This window comes from Acinonyx jubatus, chromosome B2, assembly GCF_027475565.1.
Source record: "Acinonyx jubatus isolate Ajub_Pintada_27869175 chromosome B2, VMU_Ajub_asm_v1.0, whole genome shotgun sequence".
Classification (NCBI taxonomy): domain Eukaryota; kingdom Metazoa; phylum Chordata; class Mammalia; order Carnivora; family Felidae; genus Acinonyx; species Acinonyx jubatus.
In genome coordinates, this window is record NC_069385.1 from 110,922,609 (window position 1) to 110,949,303 (window position 26,695).

The window sequence follows — 26,695 nt, forward strand, 5'->3', positions numbered from 1 at the left end:
AGTGGGGCTGGGTGGTGGTGGTGGAAAGGGAGCGTACCTTTCCACAGTCTGACTAGACAATAGGAGTCAGGTCAGTTTGGAGTATTGGGGGTTCTCTTCCCAGAGAATCCTGAGCAGCACAGTGCCCTGTAAGATGCCCAAGCATTGTGGTTTGCCTGGATGGTCATAATTTCTACCTGCTGTCCAGGTATAGTTACTACTCATGCCCCATCCACTCCCCATAGCGCTCTGGTATCGACAATCAACCCTATGGTCACCCGACCTGATCGGCTGATTACTGAAAAGCACTTGTGCAGAGATTGTTTTTCTGGGGGTGTAAAACAGGGTGGTAGTGGTAGTGCCTGAGTCCACAAAGAAAACGCAGTGATCACAGGTACAAGGCGAACACACGTTATTACGATTCTGGTCATCACACACACACACACACACACACACACACACCATTTAAATGCGAAGGGTTCACTTCCTTCGCTTATTTGACCAACACTTATCAAGGGCTCCTGCATGCCATGCACTGTAGGAAATACCAAGAACACAGAGACGCAGGAGGTACAGCCTCACCGGGAGCTCGCAGGACTCGTTGCATGGGGGGCACTCAAGCATGCATCGTTTCATTCCGTTCTCACGCCAGTCTCACACGGGCGGGTATTATTGGCCTCGTTTTGCAAGTAGGGACCTGCCGCTCAGGGAGGTGAAGTGATTTGCACAAGATCACACAGGGATTTAAGTCTGGGTCCTCTGAGCATACTTCTTATCCCCAGGACTGCACACAGCCAGCTCTGATGAATATATGTCTTTTTTTTTTTTTTAACATTTTATTCATTTTCTGAGAGACAGAGCATGAGTGGGAAAGGGGCAGAGAGAGGGAGACACAGAATCCGAAGCAGGCCTCAGGCCCTGAGCACAGAGCCCGATGCGGGGCTCGAACTCACGGACTGCTAGATCATGACCTGAGCCGAAGTCAGACGCTCAACCGACTGAGCCACCCAGGCGCCCCTCTGATGAATACATGTCTTAATCAACATCTGCGTGTGTCCCTCTCCACTTCCAGGTCACGGCTACAGCGAGGGGCTTGGAGTAACCGAGGAGAGGTCAAAGGTCTGGGGGGAGGGAAGCGAGGAGGAGGGATTTTTTTTCCAGCGCCTTATTCCCCCTGTGGGGAAGACTTCCCCCTTGAGGACAGAGTCTCCTACTTTGGCTGTCGTGTATCAGGATTGGGAGAGGGGACAAAGTTCATATCCATGCCCCCATCTCAGCTTTGATTCACTGTGTGATCTTGGCCAAGCCACTAAGCATTTCTGGGCCTCAGTGATGCCAGCTAAGTTACTGTTCTCTATTCCAGGATGGTCAAACAGATGCAAATGAGAAGAGACAGGGCTGGCTCCCAAAGACCTGCGGGGTGAAAATAACAGTGTGGTGCAAATTCCCTGAGTGATGGTAGAGCTGATGCAGAGGTGGACCCAGGCTGGTCCCTTTCTGAAGAGGGGACCCCTTGCTCCCACCACACCCACATACAGTTTTTCCTTTGACACTTGGGAGAGCACCCTGGGCCTTCCCCTGCACTGATAACTGACAGCTTCCTTTTCCACTGCTCCATTCTGGCCCCTGCCCCTACCCGCCATCCTTAGAAGCCCTCTGAGCTAGTGTGGCTATATATGGCACCTCCTGGGGGCCTGGTTCCTGGCTGGTCCCTGGCTCTCCTTTCCAAGTCGGACCAGTTTCCCCTGCAGGCCCCAGAAGGCAGCCACTAATCTGGAGATCAGGTGCCAGGAGCTTGGCTCCACGTCCTGCAGCTGCCAGGATATTCTTTAGGGCAGGCGGTCCCCAACCCCCCTGTTAACACTCTTCAATTCAGTAGGTTTCTATCCATTTGCCCCTCCTGCAGGGGAGGAGACTGGGAAATAGGTTATTTAGTTCAAGATCACCATAGAGGCCTGTGTGTGGGGTGCTGGAATTTGAACCCAGCCTCCAAGTTCTAGGCTTTTCCCAGTGTGTTTTGCTGCCTGGGATTCAGTAACAGTGAGAGCTCACACTAGCATGGCCCTTTCCTGGGGGCCTGACACTGGTCTAAGTAGGTCATGTCATTACCCCATTTATTCCTCACTAGGATGTTAGGGTAGGTGCTACTGTTATCTTCATTTTACGGGTGAGGAAATTGAGACCAGAGAGCTTAAGTGACTTGGCCAAGGTCATGCAGCTAGTGATAGCTGAGCTACGTGCTGTGCTGCCAGAGTCACATTGTTGCTCCTTCAACATTCAGTCCCTACTGATACCAGGACCCCTGAGGTCAGGCTCTGAGGAAGGCGGGGCAAGAAGGGGACCAGGGGGAAGAAAGTGTTCTTCAGGGAGATTGGGCTCTGGAAGCAGTTGGTATAGGAGGGGTACATGTGCACGTGTGTGTCTATGCGGGGGGTGTATCTGTGTGTGCGTGTGCGCGCGCGCGTGTGTGTGTGTGTGTGTGTAGGGGGTATAGGTGCAGAGACAAAGCAGCTGGTGAATGGGGATGGAAACCAAAAAAGGAATTCTTGCGATCTGTCCCTGCAGACCTCAGCCCCCTTCACTCCAGGTGGCAGTGACTGGAAGGAGCCGGATTTGGCCCAAGGTGAGCCGCAGGCTGCCTCTCCCTGTCCCTTTTCCCAGGGTCATTTCAGAAAAAATTCAGGGGCTCTGGAGGTGGCTGAGGAGTAGGAGACAGGACCAGGCACAGCTCTTCCTTGGGTCTCAGTCTGCTGCCTCGCTGCCCTCGCTGGGAAGGGAGTAGAGGCCAGGAGGGGGCTAGTGGAAAATAGAAGCCTCACCAGGGGAAGGTTTAAATTCTCACTTTGTGAAAGAAGACACCTTGGGAGCGCGTTGATGGAGTGGGTGCTTTATGTGCAGGGACAGCTGGGACCCCAACAGCGCGTTGCCCCAGAGACCCAGCCCGGGCGTGCCCGTCTCTCGGTCACTACCGAGACGAGGTACACAAACAACGGGCTGCCGGCACCAGACACCCCCCTGGCGGGCAGAAGCCTGCACCCTCCAGCAACCGCTCTGTTGACGTAAACACAGGGTGTCTGGAGCTCCGGCCAGGTTGGGGGAGGGGGCCCAAGGGTCTCCCAGAGGTCTAAGGCTGAGAGCAGAGAAGACACTAGAATCACCAGGCAGGGCAGGGGTTTCAGTATCCTCCTGTTGCAGGACACAACGCTTGTCTCGCCTTGCAGAACACGCTGCTCCTGGGGACTTTAGTCCTGGTCACCGTGGTCCTCCATTCCAGCAGCCACTCCCGGCATCGCCCGGCTCCTGCGGCCGCTTTGAGCCTTTGAGGAAAGTGATCTGATAACAACCACGCATATTAAGGTGACTAATAGTGTTCCTCTTTGAAGGGGTGTTTGCAGGGCCGAAGAACCTACTGGGGGAAGCAATAAACTTAATCAGTGTTTGAGAGGAGAATTTCAGCGCTTCCAATGCTCAACGGGTGAAGCAGGTGCAGCTTAAGGGGACAGGGGAGTTTTTGGTTGTCCTGTGGGCAGATAATTTCTGGGTGCGCTGGGGGATCTTGGAAAGAAAGACAGTGGAGGGATGAATGAGGCGCCTGGTGTGACAAAGAGGGCTTCTCCCGGCCCTGTACTTATTGATCAACAGTAAGTACTTAAAACAATCAGGGTGTTGTGCCTGTTTTCCAGAACTACAAGAAAGAGGCCTCTGAAACTTGGCTTGGGGTGCAGGGGATGGGATGGATGTGGCCACCACAAAGGAAGACTTTGGAGCCCTGGCCCAAGCCTGACAACACTCAGGGGGCCTTACGCTGCCACCAGGGCATCGCCTCTGCCTGCCCATAGGTAAGGGGGGCCAGAGATGCACAGAGCAAACACTTCCTGCACTCCGCCCCTTCCAAACCAGGCTGACCAAACTTTTGTCCACTGGACAGACATACACCTATTGGTCTCCCTGCCTCACCTCGCCTCTGGGTGTCTCCATTCTGCCGACTTGGCAAAGGGAGGAAGAACGTGCCATTCCGGGGAGCAAAGGAGGGGGCGGAGATAGAGTAGAAAGAGACGTACCTTCTCCTGGGGTTGCTGTTTTACCTGGTGCAGCTCCCCACCTCTCCAGATACTGGGGGGAAGGGCGGGATCTGCACAGCCCTGGAGGAGCTCATCTCCCCCTCCCCCCTGCCCCCCACCCCGCCACTCATACTCACATACCATGTGCCCACTCAGAGGCAAATGGAAAAACACCACTCAGGGACAGAGATGCACACACACATGTTTGGGATGGTGGGATCCCAGGACACGTCTAGCAGAGACATGAGGAAACTCTGACCCTGTTCAGGCACAACTCTAGGTAACTCTGGTGGTCTAGGAGGGGCCAAGGGCAGTGTGTGCTCAGAACCGGGAGGTGGGGTAGGGTGAGGTCGAGGGGTCCAGACAGATTAGGAGAGTGAGGGATTAAAGGCACTCACCCAGGAGCAAAGGAGCAGTGCAGAAAGGAATCTTAAGGGTGACTTCGAGGACAGAGGATCAGAGTTTGATGTTGGAGTCCTGCCCTTTCTGGCTGTTTCTGCTCAAAGCCAGGAAGCCTCTGAGACTGGCTCATCCTATCGGGCAGTCTTGTTACTCCAGGGCTTGGGACGCCACCCAAATCCAGCTTTCTTCTAGAGCGGAGTGTCCAAAACTGGAGGTATCTGGACGCCTGGGTTTGTGGGTCGACTTGCACTGGGGAGGGGGAGGTCATGCAGTCGGCTTGGATGGACTCTCCTCTTCTTGGAGGATCAGTTAAACTTCTAGAAGTAGCTGGCAACACAAATAAAATTCGTAGCTGATATTTGTACTGTCTATATGAGATGATGACAATGAGAAATAATTCTGGGGCGTTCACTTGTCTAAGGTCACACGGCGATAACAGAGCGGGGATGAGAACCCAGGCGATGTTCTCAATCGGTATTTATGGTTACGTTTCTATGTCTCCAACAGTTCCACGTATAAATGAAGTTATACGTTCAACTAAAAGCAGCTTTAGGAAATTTGACGGAGGTGAAGACAAAATCCACCTGAATGCGTGACCTAAAAAGGCAGTCATTTTGTGCGTGTGACACTGGTCAGGCTAGCCCACAGGCCTGAAGAGGAGGTCACTTGCTCTCCTGGCTCTGGGGAAGTTTGGGAAATATTGCCAGGGTTTTGGAGCAAGATAGGTCTCCAACTGTGGTGGGAATCAGAACCACGTGTGCTTGGTAAACATGCGACCCTTGGGGTCCCCACCTAAAAAGCTAACATTTCTGAAGCACTTCCTCTGTGTCAGACGACTTTGTACTCATCACCGCCTCTCTTCTTCCCGAGGGTTCTATGAGGGCCCCTTCGCACAGCTGAGAAAAACGAAGCACGGACAGTGAGGTAAGTTGCGCAGGTTACCGGTTCATAAATGATGGTCAGTATCCACACCCAGGCTGGCCTGTCTCCGTGGCCAGAACTGCAAACCATGTCACCCTCTGCCTTTGTTCCCCAAGATGATCTGATTCCGGTGGGTCTGGAGCCGGCCTTCGACAACCGCCCCCAGAGGTCACTGGGCCACACTTTGAGAACCACACTCTGGCTTCCGTTTCAGTCAGGCAGAACATTAGAGCCACCTGAGAAGCTTCAGAAACTATGAATACCGTTCCCTTCCCCAAACACAGGCATTTTCAATGGGTCCAGAGTCGCCTCGCAGGTGTGGGTGACGTTCTGGTCAGCATTTTCTTTTAAGGGGACAGACAGAGTGTATATTTATCCAATCAATAACACACATGAAGACCTGCTCCGTGCCCTGTGCTGCACGGGGGCTGGGGACACAAAGGGGGGTGGGACACTGTGTGTGCCTTCCAGGAGCACAGGTGCCTGACACTTCTGGTGGGGCACAGCATGCCCTTTCTGGGGGGAGGAGGAAGGATGCGGCTTCCTTCTTGCTTGTTCTCCTCTGGTGAGCTCCAGAAAGAGCCAGTCTCCTCGAATGTGAAGTCCTTCTGGCTTCTCCCCGATGTGGTCCTTCGCCCTCGCCTGACAGGTCACGGCTGGTTCTCCACCCAGAACTCAGCTCCCAGAAACACAGCCCTGAGACACCACCCATACGTGGAGCTCTCACATTTTAGAGAGAGCAGACACAAGTGCTGGCTCTTGTTAGATCTAAAGATGCCTGGAGCCCACCGCAAATCAGCCCACCTGATTCTTAGGTCATGGGTGGGGTCTAAGGAATATGCGTTTTTCATAAACTCCCAAATGGCTCTGCTATGCACTCAGCAGGAGAGCGGCAGGAGACCCTGGAGAGTTTGAAAAACACTGATGCCCAGGTCCATCCCTGGAGAGACTGGTCAATGCTTTCAGAAGTTCCTATGCAAGGCATCTGGGCCTTCCAGCTGACCTTGTTTGGAATTTGGAGAGACAACCCCAGGGACACTCACTCCTTGCTGCCACCAGGGCCTTGAAATAAGAGGAGAAAGGGCACCTGGGTGGTTCAGTTGGTTAAGAGCCTGACTCGATTTCAGCACAGGTCATGATCTCACGGTTTGTGAGTTCGAGCCCTGCATTGGGCTCCGTGCTGACAGTGCAGAGCCTGCTTTGGGATTCTCTGTCTCCCTCTCCTTGCCCCTCCCCTGCTCACTCTCTATCGCTCTCTCTCTCCCAAAATAAATAAATAAACATTAAAAAAATAAAGTTCAAAGGTCTTCATCAATTAAAAAAAAAAGAAACAAGAGGAGAAGAAAACAATAGGAGGGAAGAGACGAAAAATAAAAAAGGAATAGATGAAAATAAAGAAGCCAATGAGAAGATGTGGGACAAGAGAAGTCTGGACAAGAAGTCCCTGCTGAAATCACTCATTAACTCTGAGGCATTCATCTCTTTTTCTTAATGTTTTTTCTTATTACAATAGTCATTAATTGGTTTTGAAAATTAATAGTAAAAAAGTATATGAAAACAAAAGTGAAAAATGATCTATAACCCACCTGAACAGAGATGATCACATAAGGTCTTAATATGACATATATAATGTATAATATAATATATTGTATAATATTATAATAACCATAACGTCATGTGGTATATGTTATACATACTATAATATTATTATTAATATATATTAACTAAAATACAATGAAATAGGGGCGCCTGGGTGGCTCAGTCGGTTAAGCCACTGACTTCGACTCAGGTCATGATCTGGCGGTTCGTGAGTTCGAGCCCTGCGTCGGGCTCTGTGCTGACAGCTCAGAGCCTGGAGCCTGCTTTAGATTCTTTGTTTCTCTTTCTGTCCCTACCCTGCTTGCACTCTCTCTCTCTCAAAAATAAAGAAAGATTAAAAAAATAAAATTAAATTAAATAAAATTAAACTATTCTATAATAAGATGTATTATATAAACCTGGCATTTATAATTGGTATCCTTTTTTTGACTTTATTTACTTTTCTGTTTTGCTTTTATAGAACTTATCATAAAGATTTTGTGTTCCCAGCAGCTGAAAATCTAAGTCCTAAAAGACTTAGCTTGATGCAGGAGGGTGTGTGAGTGGAACCGTGACTGGGTACCCACTTTTCCCTCCCCGTGCACACATTCCTGCGTTCATTCCCGCAGAGGTGCGGATGATGCAACCCCTGCCCTACGACCCTAGACATTGTGTACCCAGATATGCACTTCACATCATACCCTCAAAGTTAGTAAAGGATCTTATTAATTGATATCACTAAATTAATTTATTAGTGCAGGATTAGTTAATTCATATTAAGTGTAAAATAAGTTTCTTCCCTTTCTTCCCATTTCTGAAATCGGAATGAAAATTGGCACCAGGGGACCCGGGACGGTGACCACCCTGGGCCGAGTCGTCTCTAGGGATTCATCGCTCCCTGGCCCCCCACCTTCCCTCTCTCCAGAATAGCTCCACAGCCCTCCTTGCCATTCTCTTCTACCCCTACCCTGGCCATCCTCCCTCCTCTCCTGTCCCTGGTGCCTCAGTCGCTCTTCTCCCCACTGGGCTGAGGCTGCTGGCTTGGACAGAGGCTGTCCCTCCACAGGCGGTAGGCGATGGAAGCGGTCACGGTGAGCCAGGCCAGGTAAGGCAGCAGGAGCACGGCAGCCAGCTTGTTGACGGGATGCCAGATCAACGCTGTGCTCACCACCAGCCCATAGAGCAGCAGCAGGTGCAGCAGGGCCTGGAGGGGGGGTGGGAGTGAGCAGTGGGGTCAGGGCAGTCAGGCAGGCTGCCCTGAGAACTGAGCCCTCAACCTTTCTGCACCCCAGACCCAGTGAGCCAAGTTCCTGAGGTCTGGGCACTCGGCCAGAGCTCAGAGAAGTGTGCCCACCCACTACCTGCCTGTCCTGCATTGGTCTCTTGTGCTATCTGCTCTGGGGGCCCCAGTCGTCTCACCTGCTCCTACGCTACTTCCACGGACAAACACGGCGTGCCTTACCAGACCATGGGTGCGGGCTACGAAAAAGAGAATCAGGACAGTCCAGCTGATGGCAAGCTGCACAGCATAGAGGCCAAGAGGCAGGACCAGGGGCCTCCCAAAGCCCCCTCCCAGGTCCTTCCACACCAGGTAGGAGGCATAGCTGCAGAGAGATGGTGGCAGGACACTCAGAGGGAGGGTGTTCCATGGCAAAGGAAGGGAGCCCTTGGGCATAAGGTCTCTTGGTTTCCCAAAGGAAACCCTGTGGGCTGCTATGGGTACAAGAGTGTCAATGCATCACTTGAGGGCCAGCGAGGAGGTGGTGGGGGGAGCCGGGCATGGTGAGGTGGGGGAGGCAATGGGGAAACTTGGAGAGGGGGAAGAAGAAGGCTGGCTGGAATCCTAGGCAGGTGCAGAGGGGACCCCCTCCCCCCACCCCACTTAAGCGTTCAGATGGCGCGTGCTATCCCTTTGGAGACCAGGATACAGCAGTAGCTCGGGTACAGGGCCCATGGTATGCGAAATGGGTGCTCACCCTATGACGAAGTAGATGGTTATCCACCCTGCCATCAAGACCTTGTGGGGTGGGCACCAGGGTGGCTTCTTTGGGCTGTCGTACCAACCAGACGTTCGACGGGTGAGCAACCAGACCAGGATGGGCCCCAGGTGGGGAAGAGCCACAAAGATGGTTCCTTGAGGCTGCATTCTCCTCATGGAGACCAAATCTAGGACGGCAGATGACACACTGGTGATGGGCCTCCCCCTCAGTCCTTTCCCTGTGTCTGCTTGCCTGTCTCCACCTCCTACCCGATGCTATTTCCTGGCCAGAGCCCCCTCACAGGACGTCTAGTCACAGAGGCCATTCTCCCCACCTTGGGCCAGCTCCTTTCGGCTCCTGTGAGCCCACACCGGGCCCTTTCTCTGGCTTCAGTGGACTTGTTTTTTCCACACCACTCATCTGGCACACAGAGGATACCGTCCCGTATTGATAACCGCTTCTGAGTGAAAGGCTCCCTTCCCCCAGCACGTATCTGACTCCTAGAGTTCAGGTCCATGTATGACCGTCCCTCCTGCCTCCCATAGTGGGTGGCACTCGGTCAGGTACATAGCAGGCCCTTCACAGGGATGGTGCCTTAATACTGAATTCAGTCAAGCTGATGTAACCAACTATGTTCAGAAAGGCAGGAGCCAGGGATCCCTGGGGGTCTTTACTAGTCAAGAACCGGCCAGCCCATCCGCCCCCAGGCTTATCTCGATATACCAGACTGGCAGACTTGGGGAGGCCCACCCAGCCTGAGCTGCTGCCGGAATTCACACTCAGCCGAGTGACACCGGGCTCCTTTCTCTGAAGGTTTCCGTCTCGCCTGCCCTTCAGGGGCTGGGGAGGTCCCTCCTCCACCTCTCCCCTTCCAGAGGGACGGGAGCCACAAACATAAGCGCCCAGCTTTCCTGTGGCCTGACATCTCAAGGAAGCAACGGCCTGGTCTTTGAAAAGCTGCCATACTCATTTGAATGTGGAGTTGTGTACAGACCCTCCTCCAGCCAAGACCCCCATCCATATCATTCTCAGTGTCCTGGAGTGACTGCCTACTCCATCTTTTCCTGTCAAGGGCCCCTGTCCATGTCCTGGAGGTTCCGGACACAGGGCTGACTAGCCCGCCCACCTGTGCATCTCTATTTATATTCCTCTGGTCCTCACTGTCCATTTGTTCATCTTCTGCCTTCCTGTCTCTTGCTGTCTCCCTCTTTCTGTTTTTCTGTTCAGTGCTGGAGGTGCCTCCCGCACCCTCCCCCATCAGGAGAAATCCTGTTCTCCACCCTCCCGATGCCTCCTCATTCCCAGGCCTGTGTTCCCCTTACCTCAGGCAGCACACTTCTCAGGCCAAGTGCTCGATGCTATATGTTGTGTGCAAGGCAGAGGAGGGTGGGGGACGGGAGAAGGGCGGAGTGAGGCTCCCATCTGGTCTGCCTTTCTCCAATGACAGGGTGGTGGCATTGGCTGGGGTGTATGGAAGGCTGGCTGCCTGCATGGTCCTGAAGGGTTTCATTTAGCAGAGCCCCCGCTGGTCTACTAGACTTGGCCTCTGGAGTGGTCCCCTTGATGGAAGGGTTGAGGCTTTGGCTCTGTGACACCCGGACTTCTGGGCGGGCTCAGCCTCAGGCTACAAGACTTTTGAAACCTGTGGTGTGCACATTCCATGAGCTGGCTTTGTGTCCACGGGTGGTGCAGACCCTCAGATTTCCCCAGGACTTTCCTGTAACTGGGATTATCCCCAAGGGGGGCAAGCATCAGCTTTGGAAAGGAGTTCATGATATATGGACACAGGTTATAGCCTAGTTGGCATGGGCCTTCCCCTCTCAGAACTCTAGCTTGACGGATTTTCACAAATCCCTACAACATCATGACTCAGAGGAGAAAGCAGCCTCCTGTGTGACTCAGACAGAGCTTTGTCCAGCAAAGACTAACACCTACCCTTTTCATAGCTATAAAATTCCAAGCACGTCTCCTTTGCTAGTCCTTTACTCATGAGGTCCCCTTCCCAGGTTGGCTGCTCGCCATTGCTCCTTTGCCCCATCTCTCCACTCTGGGGACCTGGGCACCCCTGGGAGGAGTTTACCCCATCCTCTCTCTTCTACCTTGGGGAAGGTGGTGGAGGGGAGGGGGTTGCAGTAGGGGACAGGAGGCTGGAGAATCATTAACTGAGATGAAATCAGTGGCGGTTACTTATTTTCTATGAGATAATTGGGGCAGGGGTGTGCTGGGGAGCTCACCATGGTCCCCAACTGCAGGAGGCCAGCCCTCGGTGACAAGAGTTGCCGCTCATGGAGCACCCATTTTGGGGTGAGCATTTTACAGTTATTAGCTCAATAATGACCATGTTTATTCCTCACGAGGTAGATATTATTGCCTGCATTTGACAAACAAGGGAAAGGAGGCTCAGAGGGGTTGGGTAACTTGCCTAAGATTATACAGTGGACAAGTGAGTCACCTGTGTTCAGTGTCAGTAGACTGGCCCCAAAACACATTCTCTTTGAGCTGGTCTACACATTCATTCCACAAGTCTGCCTTTGTTTTCTTTCTTTCTTTCTTTCTTTCTTTCTTTCTTTCTTTCTTTCTTTTTCTTTCTTTCTTTCTTTCTTTCTTTCTTTCTTTCTTTCTTTCTTTCTTTCTTTCTTTCTTTCTTTCTTTCAAGTTCATTTATTTATTTTGAGAGAGATTGAGAGAGAGACAGAGCACACGAGCAGGGGAGGGGCAGAGAGAGAATCCCAAGCAGGGGCCGCACTTACCAGCGCAGAGCCCGATACAGGGCTCGAACTCATGAACCATGAGATCATGAGCTGAGCTGAAGTCAAGAGCCAGAGGCTTAACTGAGCCACCCAGGAGCCCCTCAACAAGTCTTTCTTAAATACCTGCTATGGACCAGGCTGTACCAGGAGCTAAGAGTACTAGAGCAAACAGCTGAAAACAACAACAACAACAACAACAACAACAACAACAAAAATCTATCCATCTTCACAGGGATCCTTCATTCCAGTGGCACTATCTTTCCCAGGCAGAATTTCTATGAAAGGACTCAGGTTGGCAAATAGCCCAAAGACAGCTCTCCCCCAAGTGCAGTGTCCCTGCCAACTCTGAGTGTGGGCAGGGAGCAGATAGGGGAACACCCAGTGCTGCCAGCACCTTGTGAGTCGTTAACCCTCTCAGTGCCTCCTCTGTCATCTCTGTGCAGGAAAGGGTGGAACTAGACAAGGTCTAAGCTCTGGACCAGCAGCATTGGCATCACCTGGGAGCTTTTTAGAGATGCAGAATCTCGGGCTCTGGCTCAGACCTATGGGATCGGGACCCATGTTTTAACCCAATGCCTCATGTGGTTTGTGTGCACACTATAGTTTGAGAAGCTCCTGTTAGGGGTCCCTCCTCTTACCTTCTGCCGGCTGTCAGTTCAATAGCCTCTGGCTGGGGCAGCCACTCACCAGCAGAGGGCATTGTAGGGAGGGGTTCACCTGTCCCCAGGTTTTCTCTTTCTCTGTCTCCTCCCTCCCAGACCCAGACTATTAAGACCTCTGACTTCTGGGATCCTCAGCTACTCCACTCCCCTGCCTTGGCTGGACTTTGCCAATAGACAGGGACAGATTCCCCCACCCCTCTTTAGGTCACTGGGAGGGAGGACTTTGCCGGGAAGCTCCGGGCCACTCCTGCCCGGATTCCCCGCCCACCTCCACTTGTCTGCTGGCCCGGTGACAGAGTCTGACTGACTGCTCTGTTTCCAGACAAGGAACTGCTATTCCTGGATGAGCAGGGGGGCCTCTGGGAGCACCCACACAGTAAGGTGAGCACCCCCTGGGGCAGATAGACATGGGGTGGGCATTGCAATGGAGCCATCTGGGGTACAAGGGAGGAGCCAGGCCATCTGAGCCAGCCCTGCCAGTGTGGAGAGCCTCCACTGGAGGAGGAGAGGGGAGAGGGCAAATGTCCAATGGGCGTGAGGACCCGAGAGGTAGTTGTATGCACTATGGAAATGTATACTACGCTGAAAGAATGTTGCCCGTGACAGGTTTGGACTCATCCATCCTGGTACTTTTTACATGCTTCAATAACGAGATCTATCAGGGCTTGAGTGGGCATGGTAAAAGCCAGTGATGTGGGAGAAGGGTTGAGAATTTCCTCGAAGGACGTGAGAAAAGCTTTGCAGCAGGAGCCCAGATCTTCGTGCTGGAGGAGGCAACTCCCTAGAGACAGGTGAGGGCAGCATTCTAGAGGACCCTTATCTTGGGGACCTGCTACCTGGGATGAGCTGGGGGCAGGAGCAAGACAAACTGGAGACACGGGTACTAAGGAGTCAGGGGGTCGGGAAGGTCCAGGCTACATCTAGCTGGTTACCCTGCTGCAGATTCAGGCCTACCTCCTCTTGGGGTTAGGGGGCTGATGGAGTGTGGGCCTAGCAGCTTGGAGAGCTGTGAGCCTGGGGGAAAGGTGGCTGAGCTGGGGGAGAGTTAATGAGTGGGCTCCCCATGAGAGGCCCCTCTAGGCTTTAGGGAGGAATATGCCAACTCTTCCAGGTTGGCAGGCTAGACAAGGAGATTCTGCTGCGTCACCCAATGGGGTGGAGGGGGTTTGGACTCTGGTCCTTGGAGGCTCCAGGAAGGTTGTTGCTACAGAAACAAAGCAGAGTCCCTCTTTTCTTTCATGCTAGCTAGCCCATCACCTGCCACGGGTGCCTTTGTGGGCAGGGGGCGGTAGGGATATCACTCCCTATGGAGCCGAGGTTATACCGTTCGGTGTTTTTATTTATTTTTACTTTATTTGCGTTTCTTGCTCTTGCAACTTCCTGTCATCTCGAAGTGCAAAGGAAGAGAGACCCTGGGGAAAAAGAAGGGGCCTGGAGAGAGAGGTAGTGTTTCTGGAACACCGCTGTCATCCCTGTTCATCCTTCCCTCTGCCTTCGCTTGTAGCTTAATAACCCCTCATACATCCTCACCGTGGGGAGAAAACTTGGCTTCCTTATCTATGACATGGAGATAAAAATAACACCTAGCTCACAGACCACTGTGAGGATCAAATGAGTTAGGCCCCACAGAGCGCTCTAACACGGTGGCGTAGAGCAAAGCTCCATAAAAGTTAGCTGTTACTAGCGCAGTTATAATTCCAATTATCTTTAATGTCAAAGAACCAAAAGGAACGGATGCACCATAAAGGGAGGCTGACTGCTCCAACCCCCCTTTCCCACCAGATGGGGGGGTCCTGCCAGCTCATCCACTTGACTTGTGTGCCCTGCAAGAGGCTTGGCTGGGGCACTTTTTCTGCAAGGTTGAGTTTTAAGGCAAAAGGAACAACGTCACACCTTCCTCCCTGGCTACGTTTTCGATGAGGACACGGGTGTGGGGCGGCGGGGAATAGGTCCCACCCCAGTCCTAAGCCTGAGGATACAGATGAATTTCTTCCCCTGTCTGGGAGAACCTAAGGAAAGGGGCTTGGGTTTCGTGGGCCCTGAGGAAGGAAGGAAGAAGGAGGGCAAGGGAGGAGCTGGTGGTGTCTTGGGGCAAGGCCTGAGCGCCGGGTCTGGGTGTGAGTGAAGGGGCTGGAGATGAATGGATGCCAGAAGCCTTTCTAGCGCAGACCCTAGTGAATCAACCCCGGGGATCCCGAGGACTTTGAAAGAGGCCCTATATCTCACAGAACTCAGCGGCAGAGTGAATGAGTCACATTCCCTCAGAAGCTCCGCGTAAGACGTCATCTTTGTCACGACTGAACTTCCCGCAGTGTGTGCTCCACGTGTTCTGAGCACCAGCCCGGAGGGGGTGGGAAAACCACGCGTGACAGCATGTAGTCAAGGGTTGCTCAATAAGGTGGGATGACAGCAGGGAGAAAATTCCGAGGGGTGAGACTGTCAAGGGTGGGTGAGCCGGGGGGGAGGTGCTGTGGAGCAGGAGGGGGGTCCAGGTGGGTGGAAGAGGCAGGTGGGGAGAAGAGCGGGAGGGAGCAAGGGCCAAGAGGTTGGAACTAGACAGGTGGGAGGCGCACAGCCTGGCAGGAGTGCAGGGTGCTGGAAATCAAGGGAGGAAGCGGGAAAGTATGAGCGAGAGGTGGTAGACCCTGGAGGACCCCCCGAAGGAAGGTGTGGCATCCTTATGGGGGAGGCTGCTGGAAGGGCCAGGTTCCAGTCTGAGGCCCCCCGCTGGTAACCAGGTGAGCAGGCAGTGTGTGCTTTGGCCTGGCCTCAGTCCAGTCTCACTGGAGGCTCCCACTTGTGTTTTTCTTTCTCTTTTTGCTTCCACTTTTGACTTTGTTACCCCTATCATATTTCACATATCCCTGTGACCGCCTTCAGACCTTTCTGGTAGCAGGTGTGGGGGGGGGGGGGTGGAGGGTGGAGGCATGAAGAAAGAAAACTATTTGGGCCAGTGCTTTGTCATCTACAAATGCTTTTCACGTGATCTCGTGCTATCCTCACAATCGCTCTGCTCTCAGAGGTAATTATTTTTTTGCTTTGGATAGCTCTTAAAAAGAATGACAAAGTTAATATAAAAGGCTTGGGGTGGAAAATTCAAATACAGAAGAAAAGAGTTCGAGAAAACGGACGGTCCTACTTTCCACCTTCCACCCTCTCAATTTCCTGTCTCTTTCAGTAGTGATGGGTGGGAATAGTTTGGGGGTGTATCCTCTCAGCCCTGCGTTGCCCAAGACAGGAGTCACCAGCATGTGTGGCTGCTGAGCACATGAACTAGAGTACGTCCCAACTGCGATGTGCTGGAAGTGTAAAATACACAGGGATTTCAGAGACCTAGTATGAAAACAGAATGAAAACTAATGCAATAATTTTGTATTGATTTCCTCTCAAAATGATGATGTTTTGAATATATTGGGTTACATAAAATCTATTATTAAAATTAATTCCTCCTGGTTTTTGCTTTTTGGCCTTTTTAATGTCCCTAGAAAGTTTAAAATTACATTTGTGGCTTACATCGTTTTTACTGCATAGCACTGCCCCAGACCTTTCTCCGTAATTGACATGTATACACCCATAAATATGTATCTATACTTGTATATAGTTCTGTTACCTACATTAACGAGATCGGAGGATGTCTACTTCTCCGTAACTTGCTTTCCCCCTTAAAGATTTTTCTGTAAAGATCAAGATGGATATTCTGACATATGCAGAAACTACGGCACATTAAGCAATACGGCAAACTCTCTCAGCCAGTGACCAAGGCGGCATTTGAATTTACATCATGTAACTCCAAACCCAAGCTCTTTCTGCCTCAGAGGAGTCTAATTTGACATAATAGGCCATGGGGAGCGACGGTAGGTTCTTGAGTAAGATGCAGATAGGTGAGGTCCCGTTAAAGGATTTGATGGAGGAGTCACTACAATGAAGACAATTTGCTCCCTCATCGCAGCCACTTGGGGGCCAAGTCTTGGCCTCCATGATGTTACAAAGGTTTACCTGGCACTGACCTCTTTTGTCCTCCAGGTTCTTGGCTTTGGCTGGCACAGGGGTGCACGGGGGCTGGCAGCATCAAATGACCAGGTGGATGTGCTCCCATGAGTGCTCCTTCCAACCTGCCCAGTTCCTACTGCTGGTGGGAGTCCCGGTGGCGAGTGCCCTCCTTCTGGTCCAGTGCCTCCGATGGCACTGTCCTCGCTGGCTGCTGGGGGCCTTTTGGAAGCTGGATAACCAAGAGGAGCCAGTGTCCCATCCCACTCCTCTACCAGAAAATGAGTCCCCAAGGCAGTGCCCGCCAGCCACACTGCCGGAAATGGCTGCCTTCTACCAGGAACTGCATACACCCACTCAAGGCCAGACCGTTGTCCGTCAGCTGATGCACAAGCTGTTGGTGTTTTCGGCTCGAGAGGTGGATCACCGCGGTGGCTGCCTGATGCTCCGGGATATGGGCATCTCTCTGCTCATCCCGCCAGGTAACAGCACCCTCTCCCTTCTCAGCATATAGTTGTTTGTTGCGCATTGTACAAGGGCATCGCGCCTAAGGGAGCATCATTCGTAGACATCGCCATAATTTTGAAAATTGTTTATATTTTTAGTATGGCTTTATTGACTCCAAAGATGGATAGATTACATATTTTTATGACAGCTTCCTGACAGGTGGAAGTAGAGTGCCTGGTAGTAACGAACGGTGTGTTATGACAATTCTCCATCAAGGAGAGTGTCTGGAGCAAGAGCACCTTTTGCAAATTTGCAAACTCCCACAGGCCCCCACTGGGCTGGCGGCATCCCTGGAAGGAAGGAGGGTGGCTTGCTGAGGCTTACACCGCAAGCCGGCTCACAGTCTTTCTCTCCTTCCACACTGCCTCGCCCAGTGCCCTGCGAGGCACCCTCTCTCTTTGGCTCCTGTCCCACCTCCCCTCCCGCTGTGGCCTGGCCCATTCTGGGGTGGCGGGGTGCCTGCCTGCCAGGCCTGTCTCAACGCTTATTCTCCCCAGGTGCTGTGGCTGTGGGCCGCCAGGAGCGGGTATCGCTGATCCTGGTGTGGGACTTGTTGGATGCCCCGTTGTTGTCCCGAGCCCAGGGGCTGGTGAGCCCTGTGGTAGCATGTGGCCCCCACGGGGCCTCCTTCCTGCAGCCTTGCACCCTCACGTTCAAGCACTGTGCCCAGCAGCCCCGCCATGCACGCACTTACAGCAGCAACACGACCCTGCTCGATGCCAAGGTCTGGAGGCCCCTAGGGCAGCCAGGGGCCCACACGTCCAGGGACGAGTGTCGCATCCGCCTCTCTCACTTCAGGTAGGCCTGTCGGCCCAGTCTTCCTGCCTGTGTTCTCTGTCTGCCTCACCCCCATCTCTCTGTATGGAATTGCCCCTTGATCTGTTCCAGATGCCCCACAAATCCCTTATCGCCCGGTGTCCCTTCCTGGTCCCTCTGTCCTAGTGGGTAGGGCAGCTTGTCTCACTCAAAGGATTAGCAACCTGCTGTAGTTTCTCTGCCTGCCTGCAACCACAACCCCAGCCCTCCATCTGGAAGGGGCCTGACCCATCCCCACCTTTGTCTCTCTAAAACTGTTTCTACCCTGTGCCCCTGTTCAAGACTGTCCCTGAACTGTCCAGGGCCGCCTGTCCTCTCCAGTTTTCGAAGACCCCCTCCCATCGCATGTCTGTCCTCAGCTCTGTCTTTCTAGAACCACTGGCCCTTCTGCCGCTCCTTCCCACCCCTGCGCAGAGCAGGGCCAGCTGTGTGTGTGGGTCCCCTGGGAAGCATAGTGGCCCTGGAGCCCACCTCTCCTCTCTCTCGTGCTGGAGGACGCTTGATGGCTCTTCTCCCCATTCGGTGATGCTCCCCATTAAAAGTGACCTGACTCACTTTTAATCCCCCCACCTGCCTGACTCCTTGCCACTTCCTCCCTGTCCACGCCCCACGCCGCTCTCCTTGGATCCTCGCGCAGGAGGATCCTGGCGGCAGGTGCACCAGGGTCCCAGCCTCTCCTGTCACCGTCTTTCTCTGCAGCCTCTACACCTGTGTGCTGGAGGCGCCTGCGGGCCGGGAAGCCCGCAAGTGGCTGCAGCTGGCTGTGTTCTGCTCGCCGTTGGTGCCAGGACAGTCCCACCTGCAGCTGCGCATCTACTTTCTCAACAACACGCCCTGCGCCCTGCAGTGGGCCATGGCCAACGAGCAGCCCCACGGTGGGCGCCTGCGCGGGCCCTGCCAGCTCTTCGACTTCACGGGGGCCCGAGGGGACCAGTGCCTGAAGCTCAAGTACATCTCTGAGGGTGAGGGAGGGGGCTTCGGGGGGGCACTAGAGGGAGGGGTCTGGACCTCCCCCTGGGTAGAAATCTGGGACCCTCAAGGTTCTTTCGGAGACTCCTGGGCAGGCAACAGCTTCCAGGGGACCCCTGGTTTCTGTGGCTGCCTCCAGGAGCCCCAGGCTTTGCCCACTCCCACCCTCTGTGGCCCATTCAGCCCTGGCCCCTCCATGGGAGGATAGGATGATCCAGGGGTGGGGCAAGGGGAGGGGAGGCTTTTATTGTCCCACCTGGCTGGGGGCCCGGTATCTAAGGAGGAGTCCTAGTCTTCTCTGCCCTCCTTCCTCTGTGGCACCTGCTGGTGCACTTGCTCACGGGGCCTGGGATGTCTGTGTGGTTTGTGGACAGATGCGTGGCTGCTCAGTGGGAGGCGGGAGGCCTGTGCGCTGTGTGCCTGTGGGAGGTGTGTGGTGCTAGGGAAGGCTGCTCGCAGGGTCCTGGCCAGGCTCTGAGGACTCCCATCCACTTGAGACCCCCTCCTGCTTTCGCTCCCTACTCATCCCTCCCCACAGTACCCTGCACAGAATAGGACTCCTCCAAACACTTGTGGAAGACTCCACTTTCTGAGGCCCTCCGCTCTGCCTCCTCCCCAGGTTGGGAGAACGTGGATGAGAGCAGTTGCCAGCTGGTTCCCCATCTCCACATCTGGCATGGAAAGTGCCCCTTCCGTTCCTTCTGCTTCCGGAGGAAAGCAGGTAGTTCAGGGGCCCTGTCCCCTCCCCGCCCCTTCCCCTCGCCCCTCTGTGGCTCCCCATTTGGTCAGGCCTCCGTGCAGACCTTCTCTAAAAGGCGAGGAGCCACAACTGATCTTTGAGGAGAGAAAGATGGAAGGTCCTGCCCAATGTCTTCAGATTTCCAAAGCCTTACTGTGGAGTCCCTTTCACTTCCCCTGCTGTCTTGCACTGGGCCTTTCCCTCTCATGCCTGCCATGTCCTCTCCTCTTTGTAGCCAATGAGAATGAGGACTGCTCAGCGCTTACCAATGAGATCATTGTCACCATGCATACCTTCCAGGACGTGAGTTGGAGCTGAGGGGCAGAGGGGAAGGGCAGGGCCTGGAGGAGTCCTGGGCAAAGTGGGCGAGGGGTCTGGTGCCCAGTAAGTATGGCCCCAATCACATAATTCAGCAGGTGGTTGGCATTCTTCCAGGGGCTTAGACCACCTGGCCTCCAAGCTACCCTCTATTCCCTGACTCTCTCTTGTCTATCCATGTATGAATCCAGTAGGAGGGTAAAAGAACCAAACCCTGGATGAACCTCTTCTCTTGGCCCAGAGGGACTTGGGCATCCAGGAGAAGTGGTTTCTTTCTAGGCTGAGTATATGCATCTAAGAGATGATGTTGTGTATCTTCAGTGAGAAGAGCGACCAGGGAGAGGATCTCGAGTAGGTGGGATGGGAGTTAAATATCTGACTCTCCGAAGGGGGAAGGTTTGAAGAAGTCAGGGTTGAGAATCTTTGGGGAACCATGGTGGTATCTTGGTGGAGAGTAAGCAGATAGCTCTCAGGTTGTCCCCTGCAAGGAGGAACCAAGGGCTGGGGGGAAGGAGACACATGTGCCTGAGTTTAGGGTCCCTATTTTTGGAATAGGGGACATGCCCTATGACCTCACCCAGACTTCTCCTGGTATGTTAGGATGCACCATGTTTGGTCTTCATGTCTCAGCTCCCAAAGAACTCAGTAGGGAAACTTAAAGGTGAAAGTTCTGGGGCCAGGGAAGCAGAGGGTAGGGGGTCCTGATGTCTCCTGGTAAAGTAGCTCTGGACATGGGGAATGGAGGCAGGTTCCCTAGTTTCATTCAGGGGATGTCTCACGATGCCTAAACGGGTTCCCTGACCCTCTGTTGGCTCAGGGCATGGAGACCAAGTACATGGAAATCCTCAGATTCCAGGCATCAGAGGAAGAATCCTGGGCAGTGCCACCCCCTGCCTCTCAGCCACCCCCATGCAACAGGTGAGGTGGGGTGGCCTGGGCTGCTGGCTGGGGGACTTTTGAGATTCCTGCCCCAGTGCCCACAGAGGGCGCATACACAATTCAGGGTGTGTGGAACGGACTGGGTTTCTCTGATCCCCCTCTCTGAGGACCCCCTCTGCCCCAGGCTGCCTCCAGAGCTCTTTGAGCAGCTGCAAATGTTGTTGGAGCCAAACAGCATCACGGGCAATGACTGGCGTCGACTGGCCTCCCACTTGGGGCTCTGCGGCATGAAAATCCGGTAAGAAGAGTGGGGTCTGCGCATGGGAGAGGAGGGTGAACTGGGGTCGGGGGCTGTCAGGACACCTTGAGGACTGCAGCACAGATAAGGAAGCAAACTAAAAGTCCAAGAATGGCTACTCCCCACCCCGTTCCCCATGATAGAGCAGCTCTATTTATTACTGTATCCTCAGTACCTAGAATGATGCCTTGGCCCATAAGTAGGTGCCCAATAAATATTTAAAAATGAATCAATTAACGCATAAGTCATTGGGTACATACTGAGTGCTGGACATGCTGTGCCCTGAGGGGTAGAATGCACACCGTAAGGTAATGTGTATAAAGCATGTAGCTGAGTGCCTGGCACATGTTAATTCAATACATGTTAGTAGTAATGGGGGCAGGGGGCAATGCAACCGTGGTCTCTGTCAACAGCAATCAGTAGGAGAACAATTCTGAGCTAAGCTCCAGAACCCAGGCTGTGAGTGTGGTGGTCAGGAAGGACTTCACCCAGGAGATGGGACTAGGACTGGACCCAGCTGAAAGCAAAGTGGGTTTAAAAATCACCTACCTATTACATGTTTATCAAGTACCCATCTGTGTGGAGGGAAGAGCACAACTGTTTGTGAGTGTGCTGTGTGCAAGGTGGGAAGGGGATGGGCCCACAGAAGGATGGGGGCTGGGAGAAAAGGTCAGAAGAAAAGGGCAACGCCAAGCTATGGATGAGCCCGGGGGTCTGGAGTATGGGTTTGGTGGGTACTGGAAAGAGACCCCGAAAGGTTTTTGAGCAGGGGAGGGTCATGGTGAAGCCTGGTTTCCAGCAGCTGTTTCCCGAGTGGTGGGCAGGATGTGGTGGCCTGGGAGAGAGGGAGGGGGAGGGGAAATGGAGAAGGCAATGCCAGACCATGTGAGCTGGAGGCAATTCTCTCGTCCGAGCCCGCCCTCGGTGAAGGAGGAGGAGACTGGGGCCTAGAGAGAAGTAGCCTTTGAGCCAGGACAAGCTCAGATCTCAAGGTCCGGGGCCCTCCCACCACCCAGGTGCCCTGGAAGGCAGGCAAGAGCAGGGTGAGGGCCAGAGCTGGAGGGCGGGGTGGGGGGGGGAGAGGGGTGGATCTGGCTCCGGTGCATCGCCCATCCCCCATCCCGCCAGGTTCCTGTCCTGCCAGCGCAGCCCAGCCGCAGCCATCCTGGAGCTGTTTGAGGAGCAGAACGGCAGCCTGCAGGAGCTGCACTACCTCATGACCGTCATGGAGCGGCTGGACTGCGCCTCGGCCATCCAGAACTACCTGAGCGGGACGCACGGTGGCGGGGGCGCCCAGGAGAACCAGCGCTTGGAACTGGACGAGAAGCTCTGAGCGCTCCCAGGGGGCAGGGTGGGGACCTCCTCGCAGCACTCTGGGCACCTGGGGGCCCCGACACCGAGGGAGAGCGCGGCAGCTGCTTCTGGCCGCGCCCACCGACCTCATCAGAACCCTCAGACGGTGGCTGTGGCCGCCGTGAGACCAGGGGCGCGATCCTAGAGACCAGCTTCGTGCTGCGAACGGGTCCCATCCTGGTCGGCAGGGGGCGCAGGAGCCCAGGAGATGGCCCTGGCATGGCCAGCCTCCAGGAAGCTGTTGCATAGACCCAGTGGACTGTTAGGCTGCCCTGTCGGCACTCCTTGGGGACTGGCCAGTTCACAAGGATTCGCTGCGCACTTAGTGATACTCCGCATCAGACTGGGTATCACGGGGAATCCTGGCATGGAGGAAATGGGGCTTGGAGCTTGACAAACCCTCAGTTCTCTTGTGGGAGTCAAGATGCCCTCATGGATGAGAGGCTATTTCCAAAACAGCAGTGCCCTGGGGTTAGGGGATGTGGGCGTGCTTTAGGAGCTGAGACTGGAGGCAGCGGGGCGTGGGCTGGAGCAGGAGAAGGCTTCATGGAGGATGCTGGAGAAAGGGTTGGGATGAGCATAGAGTGGTTCAGCAGTCTTTGAGTGGGGATAGAGGGTGATGGTGGCTGGATTTACAGTAGGAGCCAAGAGTGAGCATGGATGTGCGGGGAGGGTTCAAGGTCAGTCATGCCCGGCTGTCCACCTGTCTCCTTTGTCTTCCTTTGTGTCTCTCTCTTCCCATCCTTTCCTTGTCTTCCTTTCTTTCTGCCATTATCTCTGTCATAAAACATCAATGCTGACAAGAAACTACAAGATTAACATTCGTGCCCAACCTTTTTACTTCTTTATCTGGAACTGTGTGAGTTTTCAGTGTCTCTGGTTCCATTTTGCTGTCACCATTTTCTGCAGTCTCTGCATCCCTGAATCTGTGTGTTAGTCTCTGTCTTAGCATCTCTTTGCCTCTACCGAGTCACTGGGCCTGCCTTTGAGGGTTTCCTTCACCCTCGGAAACCCTCAGTCATTCCTCTCAGGGCCAATGTCTCTGTATCAATTGTCTCTGGGCCAATGTCATGTATCAAAAGCAATGAAAGGACACTGGGCTACCCTAGGAATGGGGGTGGGGTGTGGATTTTACCCTGTGAGTCAAGATCCAATTTAGGGTCAGGAAATAAACAATAGAGATTAAAGAACACGCCATTCAGTCAACAAATATTTATTCTGTGCCTACGATGTGTTAGACACTGTACAGAAAAGAGATCAGTGGGCTGGGTCCTGAAAAGAGAACAAAGGATTTGACTCCATTCTAGCAATGTTTTTGTTTGCAAACAGGTATTAAATTTTTTTTTTTTAGGGCAGGCAAGCAATCTCTCTACTAGCAATTTGCTTTTGTATTTAATGAAAAGATATTAAAGCTTTTTCTATGATAAACAATATTGTATAATAATAAAATACGAAAATTTCGTTTCTTTGTTGCTAACTGTATTTTGCTCAGATTGATAAATTTGGATGTGGGTATGAATGGTTTTATTTGTCAGATTATAGCAGTCGGGGCTGCTTAGAGGCAAGCATTTGGTAGATTGTGCTTCTGGTAGGCATATCGTCTAGGTTCAGCATGGTCAATCAGGGAGGGTCTCTTCCCTTTCTGTTAGAAGTGAACCTGCAGGGTGGGGCCCCTTCACCTCTTCCCTCTTGCTTGGTGTTCCACCCTTTTGGTTGGTGCCTCGGCCTTCCCCACTTCTTGGCTCAGAAGCAACTGTCTGTCCTGGAATCCGGGTAGGGCTTCCTCCTTTTCTCCCATGTCTCTTCCTTACTCTCCACGTCAGCCCAAGGCATCTTTATCTTGTGTTCCTCCCTACCCTGGAACAAATAATTTTAAGAGTTTCAAGTCTTCTGGTGCATCAAAGTCACGGGGGTTTCTGTGCTGGGACAGGATGCCTCTGGCCCCCGCTCTAATTCCTCAGAATGGGCTGGTACTTGCAGTGCCTGGAAAAAGGAGCTTGGAAATCTACAGGTGGGTGGCAGGCAGCCCCATCCCTGGAGGGTGGATTCTTCCTTTCTTAAATCGGACCTGCTTGGTGTGTTTTTGCCAGCACCCAAAGCTGAGAGCTGGCATGTTCCGGGGGCGTTAGGAGACTTAGCGCTCAGTCCATGCTTGAGTGCCATTTAGCACAGCTCTCTCTGCTCTGGCTTCAGACTCTTCACCCGTGGATGAAGCGACCATGTTTGAGGCTCAGGGCCTCCTTTTGATTCCAAGGGCCTGTGCAGGGATGGCTCACTGGTGACCCAGGGATATCCACTTGGGGAATTTTTCTTTGTGTATGGCCTATAAATAGCGCAACTGGTCACTGCTTGTGGCCTTACCTCTGGCCCTTTTCCTAGTAGGCCACCTGCCTGGTTCCTAAAACACCAAACTTGTGACTTCTGCTCTCACGCATGTTGTAGGGCCCGTGCCTAAACTTCCTTCTTTTGGGTTTACAGCTGGCAGGGGAATGAGCTGCAAGGATTGGCCAGGTCTACAGGGTTAGAGGCCCCAGTGCTCAGAGGTAAACTGTGTCCTCGACACCCCATCTGCCTGCTGAGTGACACTGACACCAATGTACAGATTTGTGCTGTCTGACAGAAAACTAATAGAAAGCCACATATTTAATTCTGTGTTTTCTAATAGTCACATATGAAAAAATGTAAAAGGAAACAGGTGAATCAGTGTTAATAATATATTTTGTTTAAACTAACATGTCCAGAATATTATAATTTCCACATGTAATCAATATGAAAATATTAATGGCATATTTTGCATCCTTTTTTTCATAAAGTATTTGGAATCTGGTAGGTAGTTTACAATCACAGCGCATCTCGATGTGTATTGAACACGTGCTAAATTTTTCCTGGAAACATTTGATCTATATTTAGCCTTCATAAAATCTAGTGCTGAAAAAGTACTTTTACATAACACGTTCAACAAGCTAAAAGTTTTCCAAAAATGGAATTGGATATAAATTTTAAAATTTAAGTCAACTGAAATAAAATAAAATAAAACTTCAGTTCCTGAGTTGTACTAGCCACATTTCAAGTGCTCAGTAGCTATGTGCAGCTAGTGGATACTGTCATGAATAGCACAGGTCCGGATTGTGGAACCACCTGGGCATAACTTTATAGTGTGCTTAACCGGTCGTTAAATCGTTCCTCAAACATTTACTGAATACCTGCCCACACAAAGTGTTACCAAATTCGATGAAAAAGAGCATGCTTGGGCAGTAGGAGCCCCTGGGATGGGGGGAGTCAGAGAGAAAGGACACTTTTCCCCCCACCCTCTCTGCACGTGACTCAAGAAGAAGGTGGGGGACGAGGCCTAGGTAGACACCGTCTGCTGCAGGAAAGGTAGAGAGGCCATGGGTTCAGAGTTGGGTGTTCGTGGCTCACCCAGCACAACAGGTCGCTCCACAGTTGCTTACAGCAGCATCCACTCTGGCAGGGGATTATAGACGAGGGATTTTATTCTGAAGGATAAAGTCATTGGAGGGCCGAGAAATAGGACTGAGGTAAGGTTTCTAGGAATGATCCCCTAAACCGTGCCGTAGGACCATCCCACGGGGGGAGACTGGCATTGCTGTGGGTGCTATGACTGAGCACTAGGTAGCAGCCACTTCTACCAGCACCACCGCCGCTTCTGAGCTGGGAGTCAGACCTTACCACCACCCCTGAAGGCTGAGCTTCTGCTGCTGTTCATGTCAGTACATGTGGAAGCTCCACGTGCTCCTCGCTTCTTTGCGCTACCCTTTTCCACATCAGATCTCAAGTGGGGACATCAGGACTGGCAGAGCTCAGATCATTTGCTGAACCCTAGCTGCAAAGGAGTCTGGAAATTTGAATTCTGACTTTCCTATTGGAGAGATGGGATTCATTACAAGCAGATATTCCCAAATGTGGAAGAAAGCTACCCGAAAGGCGATGGGCAGCCATGAATACAACAGATATCCACTATGGTGTGGTTAATGCTATGGTTCCAGGCAGCAAACTCTCTTTATGAGAAGAGTCACAGTGCCAGTGTGAGTCTGTTGACCTTAAGGGCCTTCTCAATAAAGCATGACTGCACACATCCCTCAGGATGGCTTTCATGCCCAAATTTGATTCTGTGGTCTAGCATCAAACCTTGACGCGTTTCATGAGTATGCCACCAAAGCTCACCAACAGTGGCAAATTGATTTATTCCGTACCTTCTATAGCCCCACATGCCGTCCTGTAACTGCAGAGGCTGAAAATTGAACATATGTTTCCCAGACACCTTGGCAGATGGAGATCCAGGGATGTGGTACGTTTAGGTTTTGCCAATTAGCTGAACTCATGCAAGGCTTTGATTTGCCATTGGATAATGTTGGGAGTTGAATAGAACATGGGGATGGTGGTTATACTGAGGCACCGAGGGGCTCCAGGACCCACCTGTTGTGGCAGCTGCTGGTAGATTTGGTAGATTCCTCAGTGGCCTGGTTCTCTGGTGTG

At 52.7% G+C, this 26,695-nt stretch overlaps 1 protein-coding gene and 1 long non-coding RNA gene across 4 annotated transcripts; both read left to right on the forward strand.

Moving 5' to 3' along the window:
• The first annotated feature begins 2,994 nt into the window (after nt 1-2,994).
• LOC128315639 (uncharacterized) lies at nt 2,995-7,174 on the forward strand. The gene is made up of 3 exons (XR_008298617.1): nt 2,995-3,336; nt 3,663-3,818; nt 5,313-7,174. It is a non-coding gene; the product is annotated as an uncharacterized LOC128315639 (long non-coding RNA).
• A 976-nt stretch (nt 7,175-8,150) lies between these two features.
• Nucleotides 8,151-22,326, forward strand: UNC5CL (unc-5 family C-terminal like). Of its 3 annotated transcripts, none has more exons than XM_053222844.1 (10): nt 8,151-8,532; nt 12,655-12,713; nt 16,356-16,801; nt 17,324-17,624; nt 18,342-18,604; nt 19,231-19,332; nt 19,586-19,653; nt 20,486-20,586; nt 20,732-20,845; nt 21,974-22,326. In XM_053222844.1, the coding sequence occupies exons 1-10, from the start codon at nt 8,410-8,412 to the stop codon at nt 22,176-22,178; spliced, it is 1,782 nt and encodes a 593-aa protein (XP_053078819.1). In that variant the 5' UTR covers nt 8,151-8,409; the 3' UTR covers nt 22,179-22,326. The 3 variants fall into 3 exon arrangements, with proteins under 3 accessions (XP_053078819.1, XP_053078820.1, XP_053078821.1); XM_053222845.1 differs by lacking the exon at nt 8,151-8,532 and adding an exon at nt 12,939-13,123 and having other exon boundaries at nt 12,213-12,713; XM_053222846.1 differs by lacking the exons at nt 8,151-8,532; nt 12,655-12,713 and adding an exon at nt 14,865-15,070.
• The last annotated feature ends 4,369 nt before the right edge of the window (nt 22,327-26,695 follow it).

What these genes read in the sequence shown, in the direction of transcription:
- UNC5CL (XM_053222844.1), top strand. Translation starts at nt 8,410, where the DNA reads ATGGGTGCGGGCTACGAAAAAGAGAATCAGGACAGTCCAGCTGATGGC. An exon ending in CTGCTTCCGGAGGAAAGCAG is followed by an intron (nt 19,333 to 19,585) that starts GTAGTTCAGGGG and finishes TCCTCTTTGTAG; the next exon opens with CCAATGAGAATGAGGACTGC. An exon ending in CCATGCATACCTTCCAGGAC is followed by an intron (nt 19,654 to 20,485) that starts GTGAGTTGGAGC and finishes CTGTTGGCTCAG; the next exon opens with GGCATGGAGACCAAGTACAT.